General features: G+C 48.6%; 1 protein-coding gene and 1 long non-coding RNA gene across 3 annotated transcripts in view; one reads left to right on the top strand and one right to left on the bottom strand.

Moving 5' to 3' along the window:
- Positions 1 to 20,293, bottom strand: part of Col23a1 (collagen type XXIII alpha 1 chain) — a 286,953-nt gene that overhangs the window by 34,819 nt on the left and 231,841 nt on the right. The window contains 2 exon segments of the mRNA NM_181636.2: positions 16,476 to 16,502; positions 18,447 to 18,454. Of these exon segments, the coding sequence (NP_853667.1) occupies positions 16,476 to 16,502; positions 18,447 to 18,454 (35 nt within the window).
- LOC134480786 (uncharacterized) lies at positions 773 to 20,154 on the top strand. 2 transcript variants are annotated; one of them, XR_010055605.1, is made up of 3 exons: positions 773 to 3,337; positions 16,081 to 17,803; positions 18,420 to 20,154. It is a non-coding gene; the product is annotated as an uncharacterized LOC134480786 (long non-coding RNA). The 2 variants fall into 2 exon arrangements; XR_010055604.1 differs by lacking the exons at positions 16,081 to 17,803; positions 18,420 to 20,154 and adding an exon at positions 4,606 to 8,000.

Below are 20,293 nucleotides of genomic sequence, written 5' to 3'. Positions count from 1 at the left end.
ATTAGGGGTAGGTATCTCTCCCATCAAAGCAACCCACTCCTTCCCTAGACAGTGGGGGATTAACCTGAGCTACTCCCACCCTTTTTGAGTTTCCTGCAAGAAACACCAAGGAGAGAAGCAGCAGGGAGCTGAGCCTGCAGGATCTGGGTTCAAATCCCTCCTCTGACCCTTGCTACTCTGCCTCTGGGAACCGTCTCCTGCCTGATCAAAGCCACAGGATTCACCAGAGGTTTTCGTCACCTTCTGCCCTCCGTGAAACCCCACAGCTGTTTACAAGTCTCAGTTCTGCTTGAAGTTGATTTTTCTTGAGGAGACCAGCTGGCTCCCGGATGTTTCTGGATGTTCAAGAAGCAAATAAAACCACAGGCGGCACAAGAACGGAGAGCAAAGCCCCAGGGTGGGCTCAGTTTCCTGCCTCACTCGGTGACCTGGACATCCCAGGCCTTGATCTTGTCTGTAAGGTGGGAAACATGCTGTTCTCTCAGGTAACAAGTTCAAGTCCCAGGTCAACTTCCCCTTTCTCCTCTTAATTCCTCCCTTAGATCAACCTAAGACAGGAGACAGCCATAGGCTGACACAGAATTGGTGTCTGAATTAGTGCTGGCAGAGGCTGTGCTGGAAGTGACCTTCATGTGACTTTCTGAATGGGTAGGCTGTATCACCTACAGATATATATATATATATATATATATATATATATATATATATATATATATATATATATATATATCAGTATAGATATGTACATACACACAGGCAAAAAATAAAAAAATAGTCTTTAAAAATAATACATACATACATACATACATACATACATACATACATACATCTACTGGTTTTTCGAGACAAGGTTTCACTGTGTAGCCTTGACTGCCCTAGAAGTCACTCTGTGTAGAACAGGTTGGTCTTGAACTCACAGAAATCTGCCTGTGTTTGTCTCCCCAGCACTGGGATTAAAGACGTGTCTCACCACTGCCCAGCAATTTATTTTAATTTAAATGATGTGTATCTGTACCAACAGAGGCCAGAGAGGATGTTGGTTCCCTTGAAGCTGGAGTTACAGGTAGTAGTTCTTTCCTTCATGGCCCCAGTGGTTTGTACCTAAGCAAAGCTCCATGGAACCATCCCTGAGATTTGGGAGCAAGCATGACAAGAGGGTGTCTGAGTCTGGAGGCTCCACCCCTGGGGCCTCAAAGGATCAGGCACGGAGGACTGAGGGAGCCGTCCACCTCACGTCAGGGATGACAAGGGCTGGTGCTTTCTGCCACCTCCTCCAGGGCAAGGATTAAGGCAGTGGGAGCGGGGTTATCTTAGAGTTGGTCTTTCATAGTTTTACCTCTCATGACAGGGTTTCTCTGTGTAGCCCTGGCTGCCCAGGAACTCACTCTGTAGACCAGGCTGGCTGTGAACTCAAAAGATCCACCTGCGCCCGCTCCCGAGCGCTGGGGTTAAAGGTGCACGACACCACTGCCTGGTGGTTCTTTCAGTTTTTAAGTATTGTATTTATTTCTTTGTATGAGTGTGCGCGCGCGCACGCGGAGCTCAGAGTCCGACAGTCGCGCACTGACTGACAGTCGCGCACTGACTGACAGTCGCGCACTGACTGACAGTCGCGCACTGACTGACAGTCGCGCACAGACAGTCGCGCAGCAGTTGTCTCCTTCCAGTTTCTGTGTTTTGGGGATTGAACTCTGGCCTTCAGGCTTGACGGCGAGTGCCTTTCTTTGCTGGACCATCTCTCTGCCCCCCTTTTGTTCAAGGCAGACATTGGCCTTGAACCCCTGATGCCCATACCTCCATCTCCCACTGCTGGATTATGGGTATGTTATCACTCTGTCTCATTGTGACAGGAGAAAGCCAAACCAACAAACCGGCCATGTTTAGATGCATACAGAACCACTCCTCCACCCAACCAGAGTTGGGTGACTGTCTTGCTTTCTAACTGTAATTAATGCTGACAGCTCCTGCTGGGGAAATGGAGCCCTCAAAATGCACCGGGCTGGGGGCCCCTGGACGAGGGGGGCTTACCAGGATTATCAGTTCAGGGCCTAGTAATTAAGTCCCCAGATGTTGACGATTCATCAAATTACAAGGCCTGATGGGGTCTGAGGTCCCAGCCGGGGAAGTGTGCATTCCTCTATGACGGCTCTTGTCCCAGGCTTTGCTAGGGATGGCCAGTGGGTGGGAGTAGGGGGCAGCCCCCTCCAGGCAGGTCAGCCCCATATGGTTCTGATTTCTCAGGCCCGGCTGTTGCATACACATGGGTTACAGGTCTAGTCTGGGTTTTAACAATTTCCCCAAACTTGAGTTCCCTGCCCCAGGGCAAGGAAGAAAGGGCCTTAGTGTAGAGGTCCAGCTGTGACTTGTGCCCTGCTGGTGGCCTGCTGCTCTTTCCAGAGACCCTAGGTCTGGGTGCTTTGCAGAGTAGCCTCTGTACCCCAAGTCATAGCAAGTTCGAGACTCACAGGTGTGTCAGGCTGTATGTGGTTGGGGACAGCTGTGAATGCAGCCAGGTATAAAATTATAAACTTATTTAAAATATTAGTATTAGTGTGAACTTTGAAACAGATGTACAGTTGAGGGCTAGTGAGATGGCTCAGGGGGTTGGAGGTGCCGTCAAGCCTGACAGCCCGAGTTCAATCCCTGAAACCCACCTGGTACAAGTCAAGAACTGACCTCCACAAACTGTCCTCTCATCTCCATATGTACACTGTAGCATGTACTCTCTCTCTCTCTCTCTCTCTCTCTCTCTCTCTCTCACACACACACACAAATATCAGCTATACAGGTGATGACATCATTGTGCAATGTCGTCATTGTGCAATGTCAAAAGCTAGAGGTTTTGTTAAGTAACAACCGTGAGGTTAAAAAATAAAAACAAAAACCCACTACCACAACAAAACTCCTCAAACCAACTAAATTAGCAGCTATGTTGAAAAAAAAAAGCAAAGCAAAACAAAAAAAAACCCCAAAACAGACAGTTCACTTCACTATACAGACTTTGAAATTGTCTAGAAAAGCAGGAAGGCCTCCCAGTCCCTGGGACATGCTCTTGCCTGCCCAGGCCTGCACTGCCTTCTCAGGGTTACGGCCCGAGGGCCCCTGTTCCGCTTTTTCCTTTTGCTTCACATCCGCTCACTGCCTGGGAGAGTGACCTGCTGGCCCTATAAGGGCACGGTGTGCAACCGTTGGCCTGGGTCTCTTTCAGCTGTGACAGTCTTGAGTCATGGAAGCAGCTGGCTTCTATTTGGCGGCGAGGGCTTGCTCAGTGAGTGGCCCGTGTTGCTGGAAGCAATTACATCTATGTCCCCATCACACACCACGGCTGGAAGAGGAGGTATTTAAAGGACTAAGCCTTTGAACTGATCCCAAATATCTGCTTAAATTACTTATTCACCCTTTACTGGTATTTGATGGGGGAGAAACATGATGACCTTGTCAGGTATCAGGAAAAATTGCCCCTCTTCAGGGAGAGGGGATAAAGGGCCTTGACTTCCAGTGGGTGTGGGAAAGTGAAGTTTGAGACTGGGAGTTGAGCTGTATTTGTCTGAGATGCTTATGTGGCAGGGAGAACTGGACATAGAAACAGGCTGGGGTGTATGTCCTTTTGGCACCAAGCAGACTGCCGGGTGGCTCCAATTCCACCGTGAAAGCAGGGATCAGTGACAGAGATAGCTCATGGTCAACGGAGGCACTGGGTGTTCTGTCCCTCCTGGTTCACTAGCACAGCCCCTGGACTATATGGAGGCCAAGACCCTGCTTTGCCCTTGGTCTGATAGGGTACCTGCCTATGTACTCCCCTGTCTACTCACACATGATCTTGTAGACTGCTTTCCCTCCTTCTGTGGTGTGCTGAACTGATACACACTAGGCAGAGCACCCCCCACTCCCGTCACCCCCAGCTCTCCAACCCTGAGCTGCAGCACGAACCGTCCTTGATTTCTGTAGACAACATAGGCAGGAAAAGTAACGCCACCAGCAAAAAGGCTGGACGCTGTACGGATCTAAAGTACATAGCGAATTTGGATTCTCAGCTTTTCTTGAATCTGCTGTGAGGATTGCCCTGCATGGACTGATGTGCAAGACTTCATTTAGACACACCCAGTCCATCTAGCCCAAGCCCCAGTTCTGTACACTTTTCTGCTGCCAGTTTCTCTCTCTCTCTCTTTCTTTCTTTCTTTCTTTCTTTCTTTCTTTCTTTCTTTCTTTCTTTGTCTCTCTCTCTCTCTCTCTCTTTCTTTCTTTCTTTTCTATCTTATATATAAGTACACTGTAGCTGTCTTCAGACACACCAGAAGAGGGCATGAGATCCCATTACAGATGGTTGTGAGCCACCATGTGGTTGTTGAGATTTGAACTCAGGACCTCTGGAAGAGCAGTCAGTGCTCTTAACCGCCGAGCTATCTCTCCAACCCTTATATTATATTCTTATGTATGCTAATTATGTATAATTAATAAAAACAAATATATAAGTGAATTAAATTTAATTAAATTATAAATTAAAATAAATATATAAATATATTAATCATATGCAAATATAACTGTTACGGTCTTATGATACGTAATTTATATATATTTATATTATTATATTATTTTCTTTACTAGGTGATGCTTATGGGGCGCCAGTGAGCTTGTGAGCTCAGGTTTCAGGAGCTGAACTGTCTCTCTGGTCCTTCCGTTCCCCTGAGCACAGCTCGCCTTCCTCCCAGACCAACCTCCTCTATCTTCCATCCCTGAACAGACAGGGGTGGGATGGCATGCTGGCTATGCCCCTGCCCTTAGACTCAAGAACAAGCTGCCCAGTTTTCCTTGGATGCCCATGTCCTTTGGGATAGGGAAGTGGAATGGGCAGGATGGCTCTCCTGGGACTTGGACATCAGAGGACGGAAGCAGTTGGCTCCTTAGTGAGGCTAGCTGCCTCTACCGATTGCTCCTTATCAGCCTGGCTCTGTCTGGGGGTGGGGTGGGGCTGGAGGCTCCTGTATCTCCCTTTTGTCAGCACCCATCTGGCTTTTGCTTTGTTTTGGCTTTCCTTTTTCTTTGAGACAGGGTCTCAGTCCTGGCTGGTCTAAGACTCACTGTGTAGACCAGGCTGGCTTCAGACTCAGAGATCTGCCTGTTTACAGCTGAAATGAAAGGTGTTTGCTAGTTATCGCTAGTTAAAGGTGTTTTGAGGAAGGGTTTCATATAGCTTAGGTGAGTACCATCGTGCCTGTTTTTTTGTTTGTTTGATTGTTTATTTTTTCTCTTTTTCTGAGACATGATTTCTCTGTGTAACCCTAAGTGTCCGGGAACTTGCTTTGTAGACCAGGTTGGCCTTGAACTCAGAGATCTGTCTTCCAAGTATTGGGATTAAAGGCATGTGCTACCACTGCCTGGCTTTCATGCCTGTTTTGTGTGTGTGTGTGTGTGTGTGTGTGTGTGTGTGTGTGTGTGTGTGTGTGTGTGATTTAGGAAGGATCGCCATTGAACCCAAGGCCTTGTGTCTATTAGGCAAACAGGCTACAGAGTGAGCTACATTCCCAGCCCCCTACTTCATTTTTTTTTGTCCTTATGTCATACTTTCCTGAGGTAGCAGCCCTGATCCCCGTCTGATGTGGGTTTACAGACGCTCACAGCTACTAAACCCTCTTGACGCTGACCACAGCCTACGGTGAGGCTGGAGTTCAGGTGACTCGTGGATCTTTCTGTGGATTAGTCAGAGGCTTCTAGGAGGTTAGGACCCCTGGATTTATTTCTTGCTACTACATGTGGAATGGCAAACTGCTGTGAGCTGAGAATAAACATTTGTTGAACAATGTTTACACATGACAGTGATTCCATGAAGGTCCAATTTCCCAACCAGCATGGGTGTCTGCGCTATGAGCACTAGGGGGCGCCCTTGATCTGTTGTCTACTAGTCAAAGCCAGCTCCTGCCCCAGTGTCACAGCCGGAGAGGCTCTGTACTTTGGATGCTCACCCAAGCCAAGCTTGCTATAGCCTTAAGGGCTCCCCCTGCTGGACTAAGTGATTATATAGCGACAGGAACTGTCATTCATTGAACCCGGTTTGAGTGTCCAGCCCTGGAGTTCCCAGGAGTCATCCACTTGGATCTCCCAATTGCTACTGGGAATGCAAGGAACAGACTATCTCTGAGGGGTGACATATGCCTGAGGTCTCACAGTCTATGGGGAACCAAAACTCATTCTTTGTCTAGTCATGGGGGCTGCAGGAACAGTTTTCTACCCCAGTACTGTCTTCTCTCCAGTCTTTTCAGGGTTCATGGTTCAGGTCATGTCTGTGAACAGCTCCTCCATGCAGTAGGCTGTGTGTGGGGAAATGAGGAGAGGTGCCGGTCAGTGGCCAGTCTGCAGGTACCGTTCTAAGATTGGTTACTGGCAACCAGCAAGCACATGGCCCACCCTCTTCTGCTGGCCTCTCGTGGTACTGTTTTCCTCTTCTAGAGTGATCTATGGGCAGGAGACCCCTGTGCCCGAGATACAGAAGTGAGAGTGGGTGTGCAGCTCTGGACCTGAGTAAAGGATCTAAAGCCCCCCCCGTACCCCCAATGCCTGTGGTCATCTCCCTTTCCTTGGCTGCCTCACATGGGACATTATGGGAAACTGAGGAAGGAAGATCCAGACCCGGACAATGGCAGGACTCCAGAAGTACCTGTTTTGTTCCACCTCGGGGCAGAAGGCTGGGGAGGAAGCCTGTATGGAGGCCCTCTTCTGCAAGCCCAGCTGGCTCTGTCTTTGAGGTTCCAATCTGGGGACTATTATGGGGGACTCAGGAAGTGGGTGTTCACCCCTCCTCCCTCTGCCCAGCATCTTGGGGGCTGGGAGCCGCCCTGCAGGGGTCAGATGGGAATGAGCCAGGGGATGTTAGACTTTAAGAAAGCACATGAATTTGGGGGGTATTACAGATGAATCATTTAACTAATTACATTTTTACAATCAAAGCTGTTTTTGAACTGGAAGAGTGTAAGGAAGCATATGAGTGTGTGGTGTTCATGGTTTTATTTTTTTTTTTTGTTCGCCTGATTAATTCCAAACAGTCCAATTGAGTTATTCACTTGGAAATTGGTCCCAGGCTGGGGCCTTGTCTCGAAGACCACATTTCAGCCCCGAGCTTACTCTGTCCTTTGGGACCTCAGCTGTCGATTCCCCATGACTGATGTTGGAGGCTTTGCAGGTCCTGCCTCCCTGGGTACAATGAGTTTAACCAGACAGAGCCTGTGGGTGGTGTTCAGTCCTGGGAGATGCCTGAGTGAAGGTTTCTGATTCCAGTGGGGCCTGCCTCGTGCCCTGTGAAGCTCTGACTCCTCATTAAAACATTTTATTGTGTTTATTTATTGTGTGTTGTGTGGGAGAGAGTGCTGAGGTAATTACTTGAAGATCAGGGGACAACTCCCAGGAGTCAGTTTTCTCCTTCCACCATAGGGGTCCAGGAGACTGAACTCAGTGGTCAGGCTTTGTGGCAAGCACCTTTAGCTGCTGAGCCATAGAGCAGGCCCCAGATCCTAACAGAAGGCTTGTACCCAGGCTGAGCCTCATTCCCTGGCAGCTATCTCAGTTTTCAATTCTATCTTTGTCAATAAACTACTGTAGACTTCTGGTGAGACTCGACTTTCCTTCTGCCTCTGCCCTGAAGCCAGGAGACTTTAAAAATATGTGGTGGGAGAAAAACATTATTTAAAATGCTGGTCATCAGGAGTGCTTCCGGAGGCTGGAGGTAGAGCTCGGTGGAAGACCGCCTACTGTGCAATTAAAATCTATTTTCAATATCTAGTACTGCCACACACACACACACACACACACACACACACACACACACACACACACACACACACACTGGCAGGCTCAGTGGCAAATGTCCGTAATCCTAGTGCAGAAAGACCAGGGATTCGGGCTGGGGATTTAGCTCAGTGGTAGAGCGCTTACCTAGGAAGCGCAAGGCCCTGAGTTCGGTCCCCAGCTCCGAAAAAAAAGAACCAAAAAAAAAAAAAAAAAAAAAGAAAGACCAGGGATTCAAGGTCATTTTGGCTATGCAGGAAATTCAAGGCCAGCCTGGGCTACATGGAGCATTTGCACACACACGTCATAGCTAAGATGGGACAGGATTCTAACTGAAATTCACACAGGGCTCATATATACTTTATATATAGAGCCCAAAGGTAATCTTATTTTATACTTACAATTTTTGGGGTTTTGAGACAGAGTCTCATAGTCTTAGCTGGCCTGGAATTCTTTATGTAGCCCAGGCTGCCCTCAAATTTGTGATCTTCCTGCTTTAGTCTCCTAAGCACTTGGATTAGAGCTATAAGTCATGGTGTTAAGTGCTCTCTCTCTCTCGCTCTCTCTCTCTCTCTCTCTCTCTCTCTCTCTCTCTCTCTGTGTGTGTGTGTGTGTGTGTGTGTGTGTGTGTGTGTGTGTGTGTGTGTAGGCCCAAGGTTGATGTCGGGAAAGCAATCTTTCTAGATCATTCTTCCCCTTCATTCATCAAGGCAGTCTCTTAAGGGAACCCCAGAACCCAACAATGTGGCTGGTCTGGATAGCCAGCCTGCCCTGGCGATCCTGTGTCTACCTTCTGAAGCTAGGATAGCAGCTGACCTACCACGCTCAGTGGCATTTCTGTGGCTTCTGGGGATCTTCACTCTGCTTCTCAAAGCACTTCGACCACTGAGCCACCTTCCCGGCCCCTACCCCTGTGCTGTGACTGTCACAGATTGGGTGTGGGATTTCCCACTTGTGGCATCCTGTTGATGTCACAAGCTTCTGACTGGAGACATTTCAGAGTTTTGGTTCAGAGACAGTCAAACCCATGCAGACCTGCCCAGAATTATGCAGGGACTTACAGAGCTCCAGTCTCATCCGGAAGATGGGCTCACGGGCTGGCTGGGTTGGATTACACTCAGAATGTCTCTCCTTTCCCAGCCCATTGCTCACAATCACTGTCTCTGACACACGGGGCCGCACCGTGTGGCCTGGTCTCTCCCTTGGTGCATACTGCCGGAGTGCCTGTGCCTTAAACAGTGGGTGTGGAAGAGGAAGGCACTACCTCCTCAGTGTGCATGGGGAACATGAGCGGTGCAGAAGCCCGGTGATCTGTCTGAGAGAACACAGTGTTTGGAAGTGCTGTGCATACAGAGCTGATTTCTAAGCGGAGCAAGGTATAGCAGAGATGGTGAAGATCGAAGAACAGAAGGGCCCTGGTGGGATCCTTAGAGGTGGGAGCCGGACCTCCATGCTTGCCCCATGCTTGCCACTGAGTGCTCTGGAAGAGAAGTTGAACTTCGATCTTAGACTTTGAGCCTCCAGGACTGGGGGCTACATAAGCCCTCTCCTCCCTCCTCTCACTCACGTGTATATCTACCTATGTATGCATATGTGTGGAGGCCAGAGGACAATGTCGCTTCAGGGGCACACGGATGGCTTCAAGGGGGCACTGTGACAGTTTAGGAAACATGGGGCTCGGGAAATCTTTGCTCCCCACTGCTAGTCTACAGGTCCTATGTCATGCAGCCCTGGATACAACCCTCACATCCCTCCTCCTCTCTAAGGTTTATTTATTTATTTATTTATTTTTGGTTCTTTTTTTCGGAGCTGGGGACCGAACCCAGGGCCTTGCGCTTCCTAGGCAAGCGCTCTACCACTGAGCTAAATCCCCAACCCTTATTTTTTTTACTTATGTGTATGTGTGTGTCTCATGAGTTTATGTGCACCATATTTTGAGCCCACAGAGGCCAGAAGATGGCGTCAGATTCCCTGACACTGGAGTTAGAGGGGGTGGTGAGCTGTCTTTTTTTTTTTTTTTTTTGGTTCATTTTTTTGGAGCTGGGGACCGAACCCAGGGCCTTGCGCTTCCTAGGCAAGTGCTCTACCACTGAGCTAAATCCCCAACCCCGTGAGCTGTCTTCTACTGGGAATTTAATCCGGGTCCTTTGCAAGAGCAGCCATTACTGCTGGGCCATCTCTCCAGCCTAGCAGAGACCTTTCCCCTTCCACCCTCTCTCTATCACTTGCTTTCTCCTTCCGTCCATCCTGGCCTCAGATAGCTCTTGACATACGAAGCTTGCTCTAAACTCCATGACCTGTACCCTTCTCTATTTTCCTCTGCGGAGTGTACTCACCCCTCACATCTCTGCCATTGAAGTCTCAGTTCAAAGGTCATTCTGTCCTTGAATATTTGATCCAAATCACAGAACTATCTAGGCACCCACCCGACACCCTCTCCCCTATTCTTTTCCTGGTACATTCCCCCATATTCAGGGACTGTTTACGCGGCCTTCAGGAGGCAGGTAGGAAGCCAGAGAGCCACGGAAGCTCAACACCCAGGGTGAAGAAAATGAAAAGTCTAAAGAAGAAGTTTGTAGTGATAAGAAGGCACAGTCTGGTGTTTCTGTGTAAAGGGTGGGAGGTGGAGATTAAACCCTAAGTGACAGACAAGTCATTGTCACCTTAGAAACTATATACATCTTCAATATTATGAAAAAAGGGACGTGCGAGACACTTTCAGGATGACTCCATTGTGTCCAGAAGACCTCTCTCTCATCCTCAGCTGTTTAAGGCTGTGACTGGGTCTGATATAACTTTCCCTGTGTGTAGCACAAAGCATGATATCAAGCCTATTTATGAGGTGCCGAAGCTCTTTAACGCATACAAGCTGATTAGTTCCCCAAGATTCTGGAATACCATGTCTGGGGATCCTTTGCACCCCCCTATTGTTGATTCACAAAGGTCAGTGCTCAGAACTTCTCCTCTGCTGATAGCAAGGTGACTGCTTGTTTCTTGGCTGCCCCTGCGGGTTCACTTTCAAACTCTATACTTGCAATTCCAAAATTTACCACTAGGTGCCAGGCAAACACAAACTAAGTCAGGTCTCTTAAGACTTCTAGCCAGGCCTTTAATGTCTGCATTTGGGAGGTAGAGGCAGGAAGACCTCTGTGAGTTTGAGACCAGTTTGGTCTACAGAGTGAGTTTCAGGACAGCCAGAGCTATACAGTGAAATCCTGTCTTGAAATACAAAACAAAAAATAACAAAAAAAGAGAACTTGTGATGAAAATACACCCTAAATTAAAACAAGACACATACATATAGACATATATTTAAAAACTTATCATATTGAAGTAAATTAAGAGTATGATAATTCCCACAGTTGGCCAGAGTTTGGAGAAACATGCCTGTTTCGTGCTCTGTTGGTGGGAATGTAAATGAGTGCGGCCTCCCAGAGGGCAATTTGGCAAAGCACATCAAAAGCCTTCAACATGTGCAAACCCTTTGGTGCAAAATTTCAACTTATAGACATTTATTGTATGGAGATAATCACAGAAATAAGCCTTTACTTACTCTCAGGATGTTGACTGTAAGGTCGAAAAGTTGTCTATATAAATACCATAACTTAGAGATCGGCTAAATAAAATGATATACGGGACCAGATACTATGTAGCCATTCCATCCTGTCATCTAGCCATGCCAGAGTGTCTCATGATATTTCAAGTGAGAGAGAGAAGACTGTCCCTATAGCATTTCTTTAATAGTGGAAGTATGTGAAAAAAGTTCATGTAAAAATGCTAGACCAGCAACATGAAAATAATGAGTTTATTGTCTGTGGATGGTAGGAGGTGCCTTTTCACTTTTATTTTTGGTGCCTTTCTCTATTTTCCAAATGTTTTACAATAGACACGACCATGCATTTATTGCAATGGTAAGGTCCTGTTAACAAGCCCTTGGGGGCACAAAGGACAGACAGCCTCTGTTCAGGAAGAGCATGGAGACACTGACCCTGGAGCCCTGTCAGCTCTGACCCCCTTGAGTCCATAACCTGCCTCACAGATGTGGGTGGCCCCTGTTGCCCCGTCCCTCAGCTGCTTCCACAGGCTGCACATATGGACCTCGTTTGAGCTGGGGGTGTGGGGGCAGGGAGAGATGGAGTGAACGTAGACAGCCCAGGCCGGGGACCCCCACCACAGCCCAGCTTGCCTGTGCTTCTGTCTCGCTAGGAACTGCCGAGATTCTGGTTCAATGCGAAAAAAGAAAATCACCTCTGGTCCCAAAGTTTGCCAACAAAGTAAACACAGCTTCTAAGATTCCCTCAAACACAAACACCAAGACTAAGCCACAGCAGCGAAACAGCTGTTCTGAAAACTGATCTGTCTCAATGCTGGGTTTCTGTCCAAACGCTTGGCTGTGCGATGAGCAGATTAGAAGGGTTTCCTCGTCTGTCTGTCTGTCTGTCTGTCTGTCTGTCTGTCTGTCTGTCTAATCTATCCGACCATCCACACACCCATCCACCCATCCACCCATCCACCCATCCATCCATCCATCCATCCATCCATCCATCCATCCATCCATCCATGTGCGCCTGTCCACATGTGTATGTGTGTAGGCATGCACACACCACAGTGTACATATGGGAAGTAAGTGTGCATTCCAGTTTTGTGGTGTTGGCTCTCTCATTCCACCTTTACATGGAGTTCCAGGAGTCAGGTTTGCAAGGTAAATGCCTTTACCCACTGAGCCATCTTGCTGGCTTTTCTTTTCCATTCTAAAAAAAAAAGTATGTATTTAAATTGTTTTTTGACATTTATTTTATTTTAAGTATATGAGAGTTTTGCGTGTTTGTATGTACGGGTGCCTGATACTAATGGACCTGGAGTTACATGACTGTGAGCCACCAGGTGCATGCTGGGAACCAAAGCTGGGCCCCCGGGGAGGACAAGTGCTCCCGACTGCCAAGTATCGCTTTAAACTTATTTGTTTTTGAGACGGGGTTTCACGAAGCCCAGGCTGACCTCAACATCCACCCGTAGCTGAAGATGACTTTGAGCTCCCGACCTTACAGCCTCTGCTTCCCAAGTGTAGGTGTCATGGTGGACACCAGCACTCCGAGTTTGTAGGGTATGAGGTATTGGACCCAGAGCTGTATGGATGCTTTGTGAGTGTCTGCCAACTGAGCTGTCTTCTCATCCTGAAGGTCTATCTTGGAGGGCTTTGACGATGGCTCAGCACGTAAAGTACCTGCTGGGCAAACATGGAGACCTGAGTTTGGGTCTCCAACACCCAAGTAAAAGCCAGATATGGTGACATGTACTTACAATGGGGTTGGGGAAGGGACAAACAGATCCCTGGAGTTTCCTGGCCAGACAATCCGGGCAAAATGGTGAGCTCTCGTTTCAGTGAGAGACCCTGCCTCAAAGAATAAGTTTCTTTCTTTCTTTTTTTTTTGGTGGTGGTGGTAGTGGTGGGCCGGATGGGACCGGAAGGGGAAGACAATTGAAATCATCTCTGGCCTCGCCATGTTTATTCAGGGTGAGAGCACCTGTGCAGGCCTGTGTGCACGCATGAACTTTATGTTGGGACGGGGCATGGATAAGTTTATACGCTGGCAGCCTATTCCAGTACATAAGTATAGTGCACAGCCCTGGGAAGCTGTGCTGACTCCATGGGAGCCATTGGTAATCGACACCCGGAGCGCTTCTGTTTCCCACAGGCCAAGGGACTAGGGTTTAACTCAGATCCTGTGCAGTCTATCCTCTCCCTGGCTGGGACTGCTCTCTCTCTGGCAGCAGGGACCCCTCCTCAGAGGGCAAGGCAGTGAAATATAGAAACGGGTCCATATACCAGCTGTCCCCTCACTGGACACGGCTTGCCTCGGTGACCCAAGGAGCTGTTTCAAGGACTCAGGGTGTTTGCTTTGGGCCTGCAAACAGGAAGTGGGGCAGCTGGCATGCTGGGCCTTTACTGATCTCCTTCTTAGAGAAATTACCTGCGTCAGGACACGGGGACCCTGGAGGTCCTGGCACATACATCCTTACTCCTGCCTCCATCCCAGATGTCGCAGATCCCCTTGTGGGCCAAGCTTGGAGCTGGACATCTGTCTCTGTTCCATGTTTAATCCCCACAATCCCTGATGGCTCCATCAGGTGACATTGGTTTGTTGTGACCAGCATGTCATGGGCTCCTTGTGCATCTCCTGTCACTTGAACCCCAGTTCCTGAGGAAAGGACTTTTGACTTCCCCACTGACAGGCAGGAGCCCGAGGTTTAGGAACACTTGGGGGTGGGGCTTCCTATTCCAGCGTCTCAGCTAGCCAGTGGCAGAGATGGGTTCAGACCTGCACCCTAACCTCTAGCTTAGTTTCCTGCCATTCCTCCCTTGTCCTTGCCCTGGGAAGAAGTCAGGGATGAGAGGCGCAGAGAGAGAAGAGGCCTTTGCAGACCACCCGGCAGCTGTTTAGAACAAGTCCCTTCTCCTTATGCAGGAATAAAATGGCTTCCATTGCTAGCCAATGGCTCTGCTGCTCTCAACCAGTGGAAAGGGTTCCTGGGTCAGTGTCTGCTCACTGTAAAACAGCAGAAACTTCCCACTCCCTTTGGACCTTGCATGTGCAGAGAGGCTCGACTTTGGAAAGCTCTCTTTGTTATTTTTTTGCAGTGGCTCGAGAGCAAAGCATTGGTGGGCACTGGGCTTGGAGTTTGGGATCTGGTTCTTCCCGGGTAGCTTAAGTGCTATCTATGGGTTAAGATACTCTCACATGTATCTAGCCATGGCAGGGAGCTGTGGCTCTGTGTTCCTGACAGAGTAGAGGTGTGAGGTGTGAGGGGTGTGTGTGTGTGTGTGTGTGTGTTGGTTTGTATATGCGTGGCCCAGGGAGTGGCACTATTTGGAGGTGTGACCTTGTTAGAGTAGGTGCATCACTGTGGGTGTGGGCTTTAAGACCCTCATCCTAGCTGCCTGGAAGCCAGTCTTCTCCTAGCAGCCATCATATGAAGATGTAGACCTCTCAGCTCCTCCTGCACCATGCCTGCCTGGATGCTGCCATGCTCCTGCTTATGATAATGGGCTGAACCTCTGAACCTGTAAGGCAGCCCCAATTAAATGTTGCCCTTTATAAGACTTGCCTTGGTCATGGTGTCTGTTCACAGCAGGAAAATCCTAACTAAGACAAGGGGTGTGGGGAGAGGTGGGAGGGGACCGCAAAGCTCTGCAGCATGCTGTTCCTAGCCAGGATGGCTTGGGAAGTTGACTGGGACAGGTATTTTTTAAAAAATACATATGGTATTTTCAATTGACAGTGGGGCAACCCCTGCCCAGAAGAGAATCTGTACCCTAAAGAGAAATCTCAAGGTGGGTAGGTATGTCTTCTGAGTCCCTTAGGACTTAGAGATTTTTGCTAGAAGGATTCTAGTCATCCCATGCTAGTAATATCCAAGTGGGGATATACTGCAGCAAAAGGCCCAAGGCCCTTGATGCCCTCCCTGTGTAGGAGTCGGGGAGTTCTGGGTCAGGTAGGATCTGCTCTGTGAACTGTCACATTTCAGTCACATTTCATGCAGAGCCCCACTGTTCTAGTCTGAGAGGTCAGACTGCCTGTTGAAGAAACTGTGTCACCTACCCAGGAGACTCCAAAGGGACCTGGACCTAGCACAGTGTTGCTTTGAGCTCGAGTTCAATGTGTGCAAAAGGTCCTATCAAGTCCTGGAGAGCTATAGGTGACCCGATTTGTAATTTATGCAGAACTGTCACCTCTTGGGTGTCATTTAGCCTCAATTCCCACACTTTGTTTGAGGTATGAGGACATATCTCATTCATAGAGGAGGAAATCAAGGCTCAGAGAGGGTGTGTGTGCCTTCCCTGGGGTCACCAAGCTATGAAGCTGTAGGTGTGGAATCAAGCCAGGTCTCCTTGATACTCTAGGCTAGACTGCTTTCCTCAGCCTCCAGGGAGGCAGGCCCTGCAGGACTGAGGACCACATCACCATTGCCGGCCAGTTCTGACTGAGACAGCTGTCTGAACCAGCCGCCATTTCCCTCCTATCTGAAGGCACGGAAAAACCCCTGCATCTGACAGACACCCTGAGCTCTATTGGATTCACTAAGCTCCTCCCAGTCCTTTTTTTTTTTTTTTTTTGGCTGAGGCAGCTGCTTGGTCCCTGATTATTGTAGGGCAATATTGTTCTTCTGGAAGCTACTGTCATCTCTCTTAACCTTGGCAAGGCCCAGGGGGCAGCAGGGTCACCCCAACTTCTTGTCTCTGATCTGACACCCATTTGGTCATCAATCCCAAATACAAGCTAACTTTTTTTTTTTTTTTTTTAGGTTCTCATACCATAAAGGCCAAACTGGAACTAACCAGCTCCCTCATTCTGAGTGCTAAGATCATAGGGCGCCCCTGACACTGACTGGGTAGTGGTACAGTAGTGTCCTTCAGAAGGGTAGGGCCCAGCCTGGCCAGGGCTCAGCAGATACGCTAGGCTGGAAGGAAAGCTGCTTTGTGACAGCCTCTTTGCTTTGCCTGGGAGGCTGGAGTCTACCCAGAGTGCACACTGATCCTCCCATAGAAAGAAACAGTCCAGCTACCAAGGAGCACAGGAGGAGGAAGGCGGAGTGCAATAGTTCAGTCAAGATTCTGGAGGAGAATATCAAGGTTCAGGAGAATGTTGGATTAAGAGGAGGAGGCAGAGAGAGAACAAAAACAATAAATGTTAAATTACCGGGTAGCCATCTCGTCCTGATTGCCCCTGTGGTAATTAATAAGCCATTAACAATCAGAGTTTGGGCAGAAAACCATATGGCAATGCTTATAACTCTGTCCAACCACACCCCCTGCTGCACCCCCTTGCTGCTTTCTGCACGGTTTCCAGGGGACCAACACTGCTGGCTGTAGTGTGCTGGGTCAGGGGGTGGGTCAGAAGGACAACCGCCTTCTCCTATCAGCAGCCATGGGGCCTTCATCAGAGCCACCAAGCTACTACATCCACATGTGTCACCCCTATGTCAATTCTGGCATAAGACAGAGAACACGAACCAGGGGCAAAAAAATCCTTCACACAGGAGCTGCAGTATGCTCTCAACTCATCCACGTTTCTACTGGAACAGGTGGAGCTGAGAAGGTTCTGGAAGCTAGAGATATGGGGGATATGCACTGCTACCGGCTGTTTGTCTGTCCCCAGTTCAGATTAGGCCTGCTTAAGGCTACTGACACCTATGTCCCACACATGGGTAACCCCTCCCCTTCCAAGCCCCTTGCAGTGGTAACTTAAGAATTACTGCCTACTTAACCCATTTAATATTTTAACAACTGAGCCAGGTACAAAACCGTGCCTTCACCTTTGTGTTTTGTATTTCCACAAGTTTGTACAAGCCGCCTCCACGGAGCCTCCAGGAGCACTCTACCAGGAAGTTCACTTGTGGCCAAAACCCTACACATTTTTGTTGGCCTGCCTTTTCTTTGGCTCAAACTGATGTTACATGCACAGAGAAGCCAGAGTCTGAAGGGTGCTGGTAGGGGTGGTGGGGGCATATGAATCATGGAAATAGAAGTCAGAGGTAAAATGGTTCATCTGAAAAGAATTCCTTTGGAAGGTTAATTTTGGCTCCAGTTGACTGTCCATGTGCTACTTGAATGGATGCATAGGGATTTATCTGGCCCTGAAAATCCGCCAAGAGGAATCAAAGGCAGTTACATCCGTAACCCAAAGAAGGGAGGATTCTACAAGGGGGGATTCTCGGGGCCACCGAGTCACCGCCATCAAAGCAGCCTCTGTCTGTCTGGCCAAGGCGGGAGCCTCTCTGAGCTTCCCTTCACACCCTCTTAAATGCAGTGACATTTTTCCTTCTGGTGCCCTCTCAACACCTCTGCCAGCCAGCCAGGCTCATGGAGTCCCAGCTGGGAGCAAGACAAGCTGGCTAAGAAGAAAAAAGAACTCCGGGATCCAGTGATCATGCCCAATTTTGACTTGGAGCTACTGTCTCAGGCCTTTGGCCAAAGCAATGGAGAGTTAAAAAAAAAAAATCAGCAGGCAGAGAAGGAGTCGGAGAGGTGAGCTTGCATTTACATTTTTGTGCACAAAGCTGAACCAAGGATTTGGGGAGGAGTCGCTGGATTCATGCGAGTTCGCTCCCGAAAAGCTGGTGTGGAAGGTTCTAGTGGGCAAGGCAAGCTCAGGGATTTTCTTTTTCTGTTTAAAAACCAGTTCAGGGGGTTGGGGATTTAGGTCAGTGGTAGAGCACTTGCCTAGCAAGCACAAGGCCCTGCCTGGGTTCGGTCCCCAGCTCTGGAAAAAAAAAAACCCAACCAAACAAAAACCAGTTCAGCTTCTGTCTGGGTTGGACCCTTTTTCGCTTGTTTATTTCTGAGACAGGTTCTTCTGTAGCCCAGGCTAGCCTCAGTATCCCTATGCAGCCAAGGATGGCCACTATCTTCCTGCCCTCACTTCCCAAATGCTGGGATTCTAGGTGTACATCATTACACAGGGTTTTATGTGGTCCTGGGGATCAAATCCAGAGCTTGCACACCCCGGACAAGGCACTCTAGCAATTGAGCTACACCCCTGACCTTTTTCTTTGTTTTTTAAAGCTCACTCTTTTCTAACCAAAAGTCACTTTTACGGGAGTCGAATTTATAGAGAGAACCAAATAAATGTCTTATCTTTCAGGAGCACAGCACGATCCGAGACACTTACCGGAGGGCCTGCAAAACACAAGCAGAAAAGCTACTGTCAGCACGGAAGTTTCCCTCCCCATCTCAGCACAGCCCTGGCCACCCCCACCTCAACAACTCCAGGCTTCACAGCATTGCCCACAATGGCCCTGTAAACAAGGGTCAGCCACAGAACCAAGATGATAGACTTTTGCCCTCGGAGGAGCCTGGGTGGCCATGTCGGAGGCAATGAGGGTTCTCACATGCATGGGTTCATGTGTTCAGTTCATGAGGCTGATTGGCGTCCATTCCCGTCATGTTCTGAAAAGCTAAATCTGAATTAGATCTTGCTTTCCAGTGAGCAGGTTTTTGGGTTTCACCCCAGAGGAGGGAGATAAAGAGGCGAAAGCAATTTGGCTGTAGGGAAGGGTTGGGGTAAAGGCATGCAATGGGTCACCACAGCCCAGCTCTGGGGTTTGATGTGCACAAGGAGATTTGAAGGGACAGTATAGAGCCGTGGTTCTCAGCCTCCTTAGTGCTGCAGCCCTTTAATACAGTTCCTCAAGTGGTGGCTGGTATCTCACAATTGTAACTTTGTTACTGCTATGAATCATAATGTAAATGTCTGATATGCAGGAGGATACTGGTAGGTGACCCCCAAAGGGGTTGCCACACACTGGTTGAGGATCGCTGATACGGAAACTGTGGTAGGGACTTTGATGAGGCTTAGCCACAGAAGATCTCTGGCTTCTGAACATATATGTGCATACCACACATCTCACAGCTACACCCACGCGCACACACACACACACAGAGTACTTGGAAAAAATTGTGCCTATATTGAACAGGCCGTTGTCATTAATTTTTAAGTATAACTGATTTGCATATCATTTACATTGTATAAGGCACTTAGAGACGATGTAATGTATCTGTGAGGATGTGTGTAGGTTATATGTAAATATAGTCATTTTATACAAGGAGCGTCAGCATTGGTGGTCTCATGGACACTAAAGGATGGCTAGGATCAGTTAGGGGTAGGGTATCCTGGAAGATGGTCTCTCAACTCCTCAAAGCAATGTCCCTGCCACAAATGCATGCTTCTGCCAACCCAGTAACCCCTCTGTTCCCACTACACCTCAGACCCCACTCTGTAGGATGAGGCTGCAAACAGGCATCCCTTGGCCGGCACTGGAATAAGGGGTACACCTGCATGGCCAATAGTGAGCTGGGAACCTTGTGGGTAAGAAAGGGTCGCAGTGGGGTTGGGGATTTAACTCAGTGGTAGAGCGCTTGCCTAGCAAACACAAGGCCCTGGGTTCGGTCCCCAGCTCCGGAAAAAAAAAAAGAAAAAGAAAAAAAAAAAAAAAGAAAGGCTTTACAAGATGGATGAAGCAAAGAAGTGCAGGCCAACAGGAGCCGGATGTAGATCGCTCCTGAGAGACACAGCCAGAATACAGCAAATACAGAGGCGAATGCCAGCAGCAAACCACTGAACTGAGAATAGGACCCCCGTTGAAGGAATCAGAGAAAGGACTGGAAGAGCTTGAAGGGGTTCGAGACCCCATATGTACAACAATGCCAACCAACCAGAGCTTCCAGGGACTAAGCCACTACCTAAAGACTATACATGGACTGACCCTGGACTCTGACCTCATAGGTAGCAATGAATATCCTAGTAAGATCACCAGTGGAAGGGGAAGCCCTGGGTCCTGCTAAGACTGAACCCCCAGTGAACGTGATTGTTGGGGGGAGGGCGGTAATGGGGGGAGGATGGGGAGGGGAACACTCATAGAGAAGGAGAGGGGGAGGGATTAGGGGGAGGTTGGCCCGGAAACCGGGAAAGGGAATAACATTTGAAATGTAAGTAAGAAATACTCAAGTTGGGGCTGG

This window comes from Rattus norvegicus, chromosome 10 (genome assembly GCF_036323735.1).
Source record: "Rattus norvegicus strain BN/NHsdMcwi chromosome 10, GRCr8, whole genome shotgun sequence".
Taxonomy (NCBI): Eukaryota; Metazoa; Chordata; class Mammalia; order Rodentia; family Muridae; genus Rattus; species Rattus norvegicus.
The sequence above is the reverse complement of the archived record's forward strand: the minus strand, read 5'-3'. Positions and strand labels throughout refer to the sequence as shown.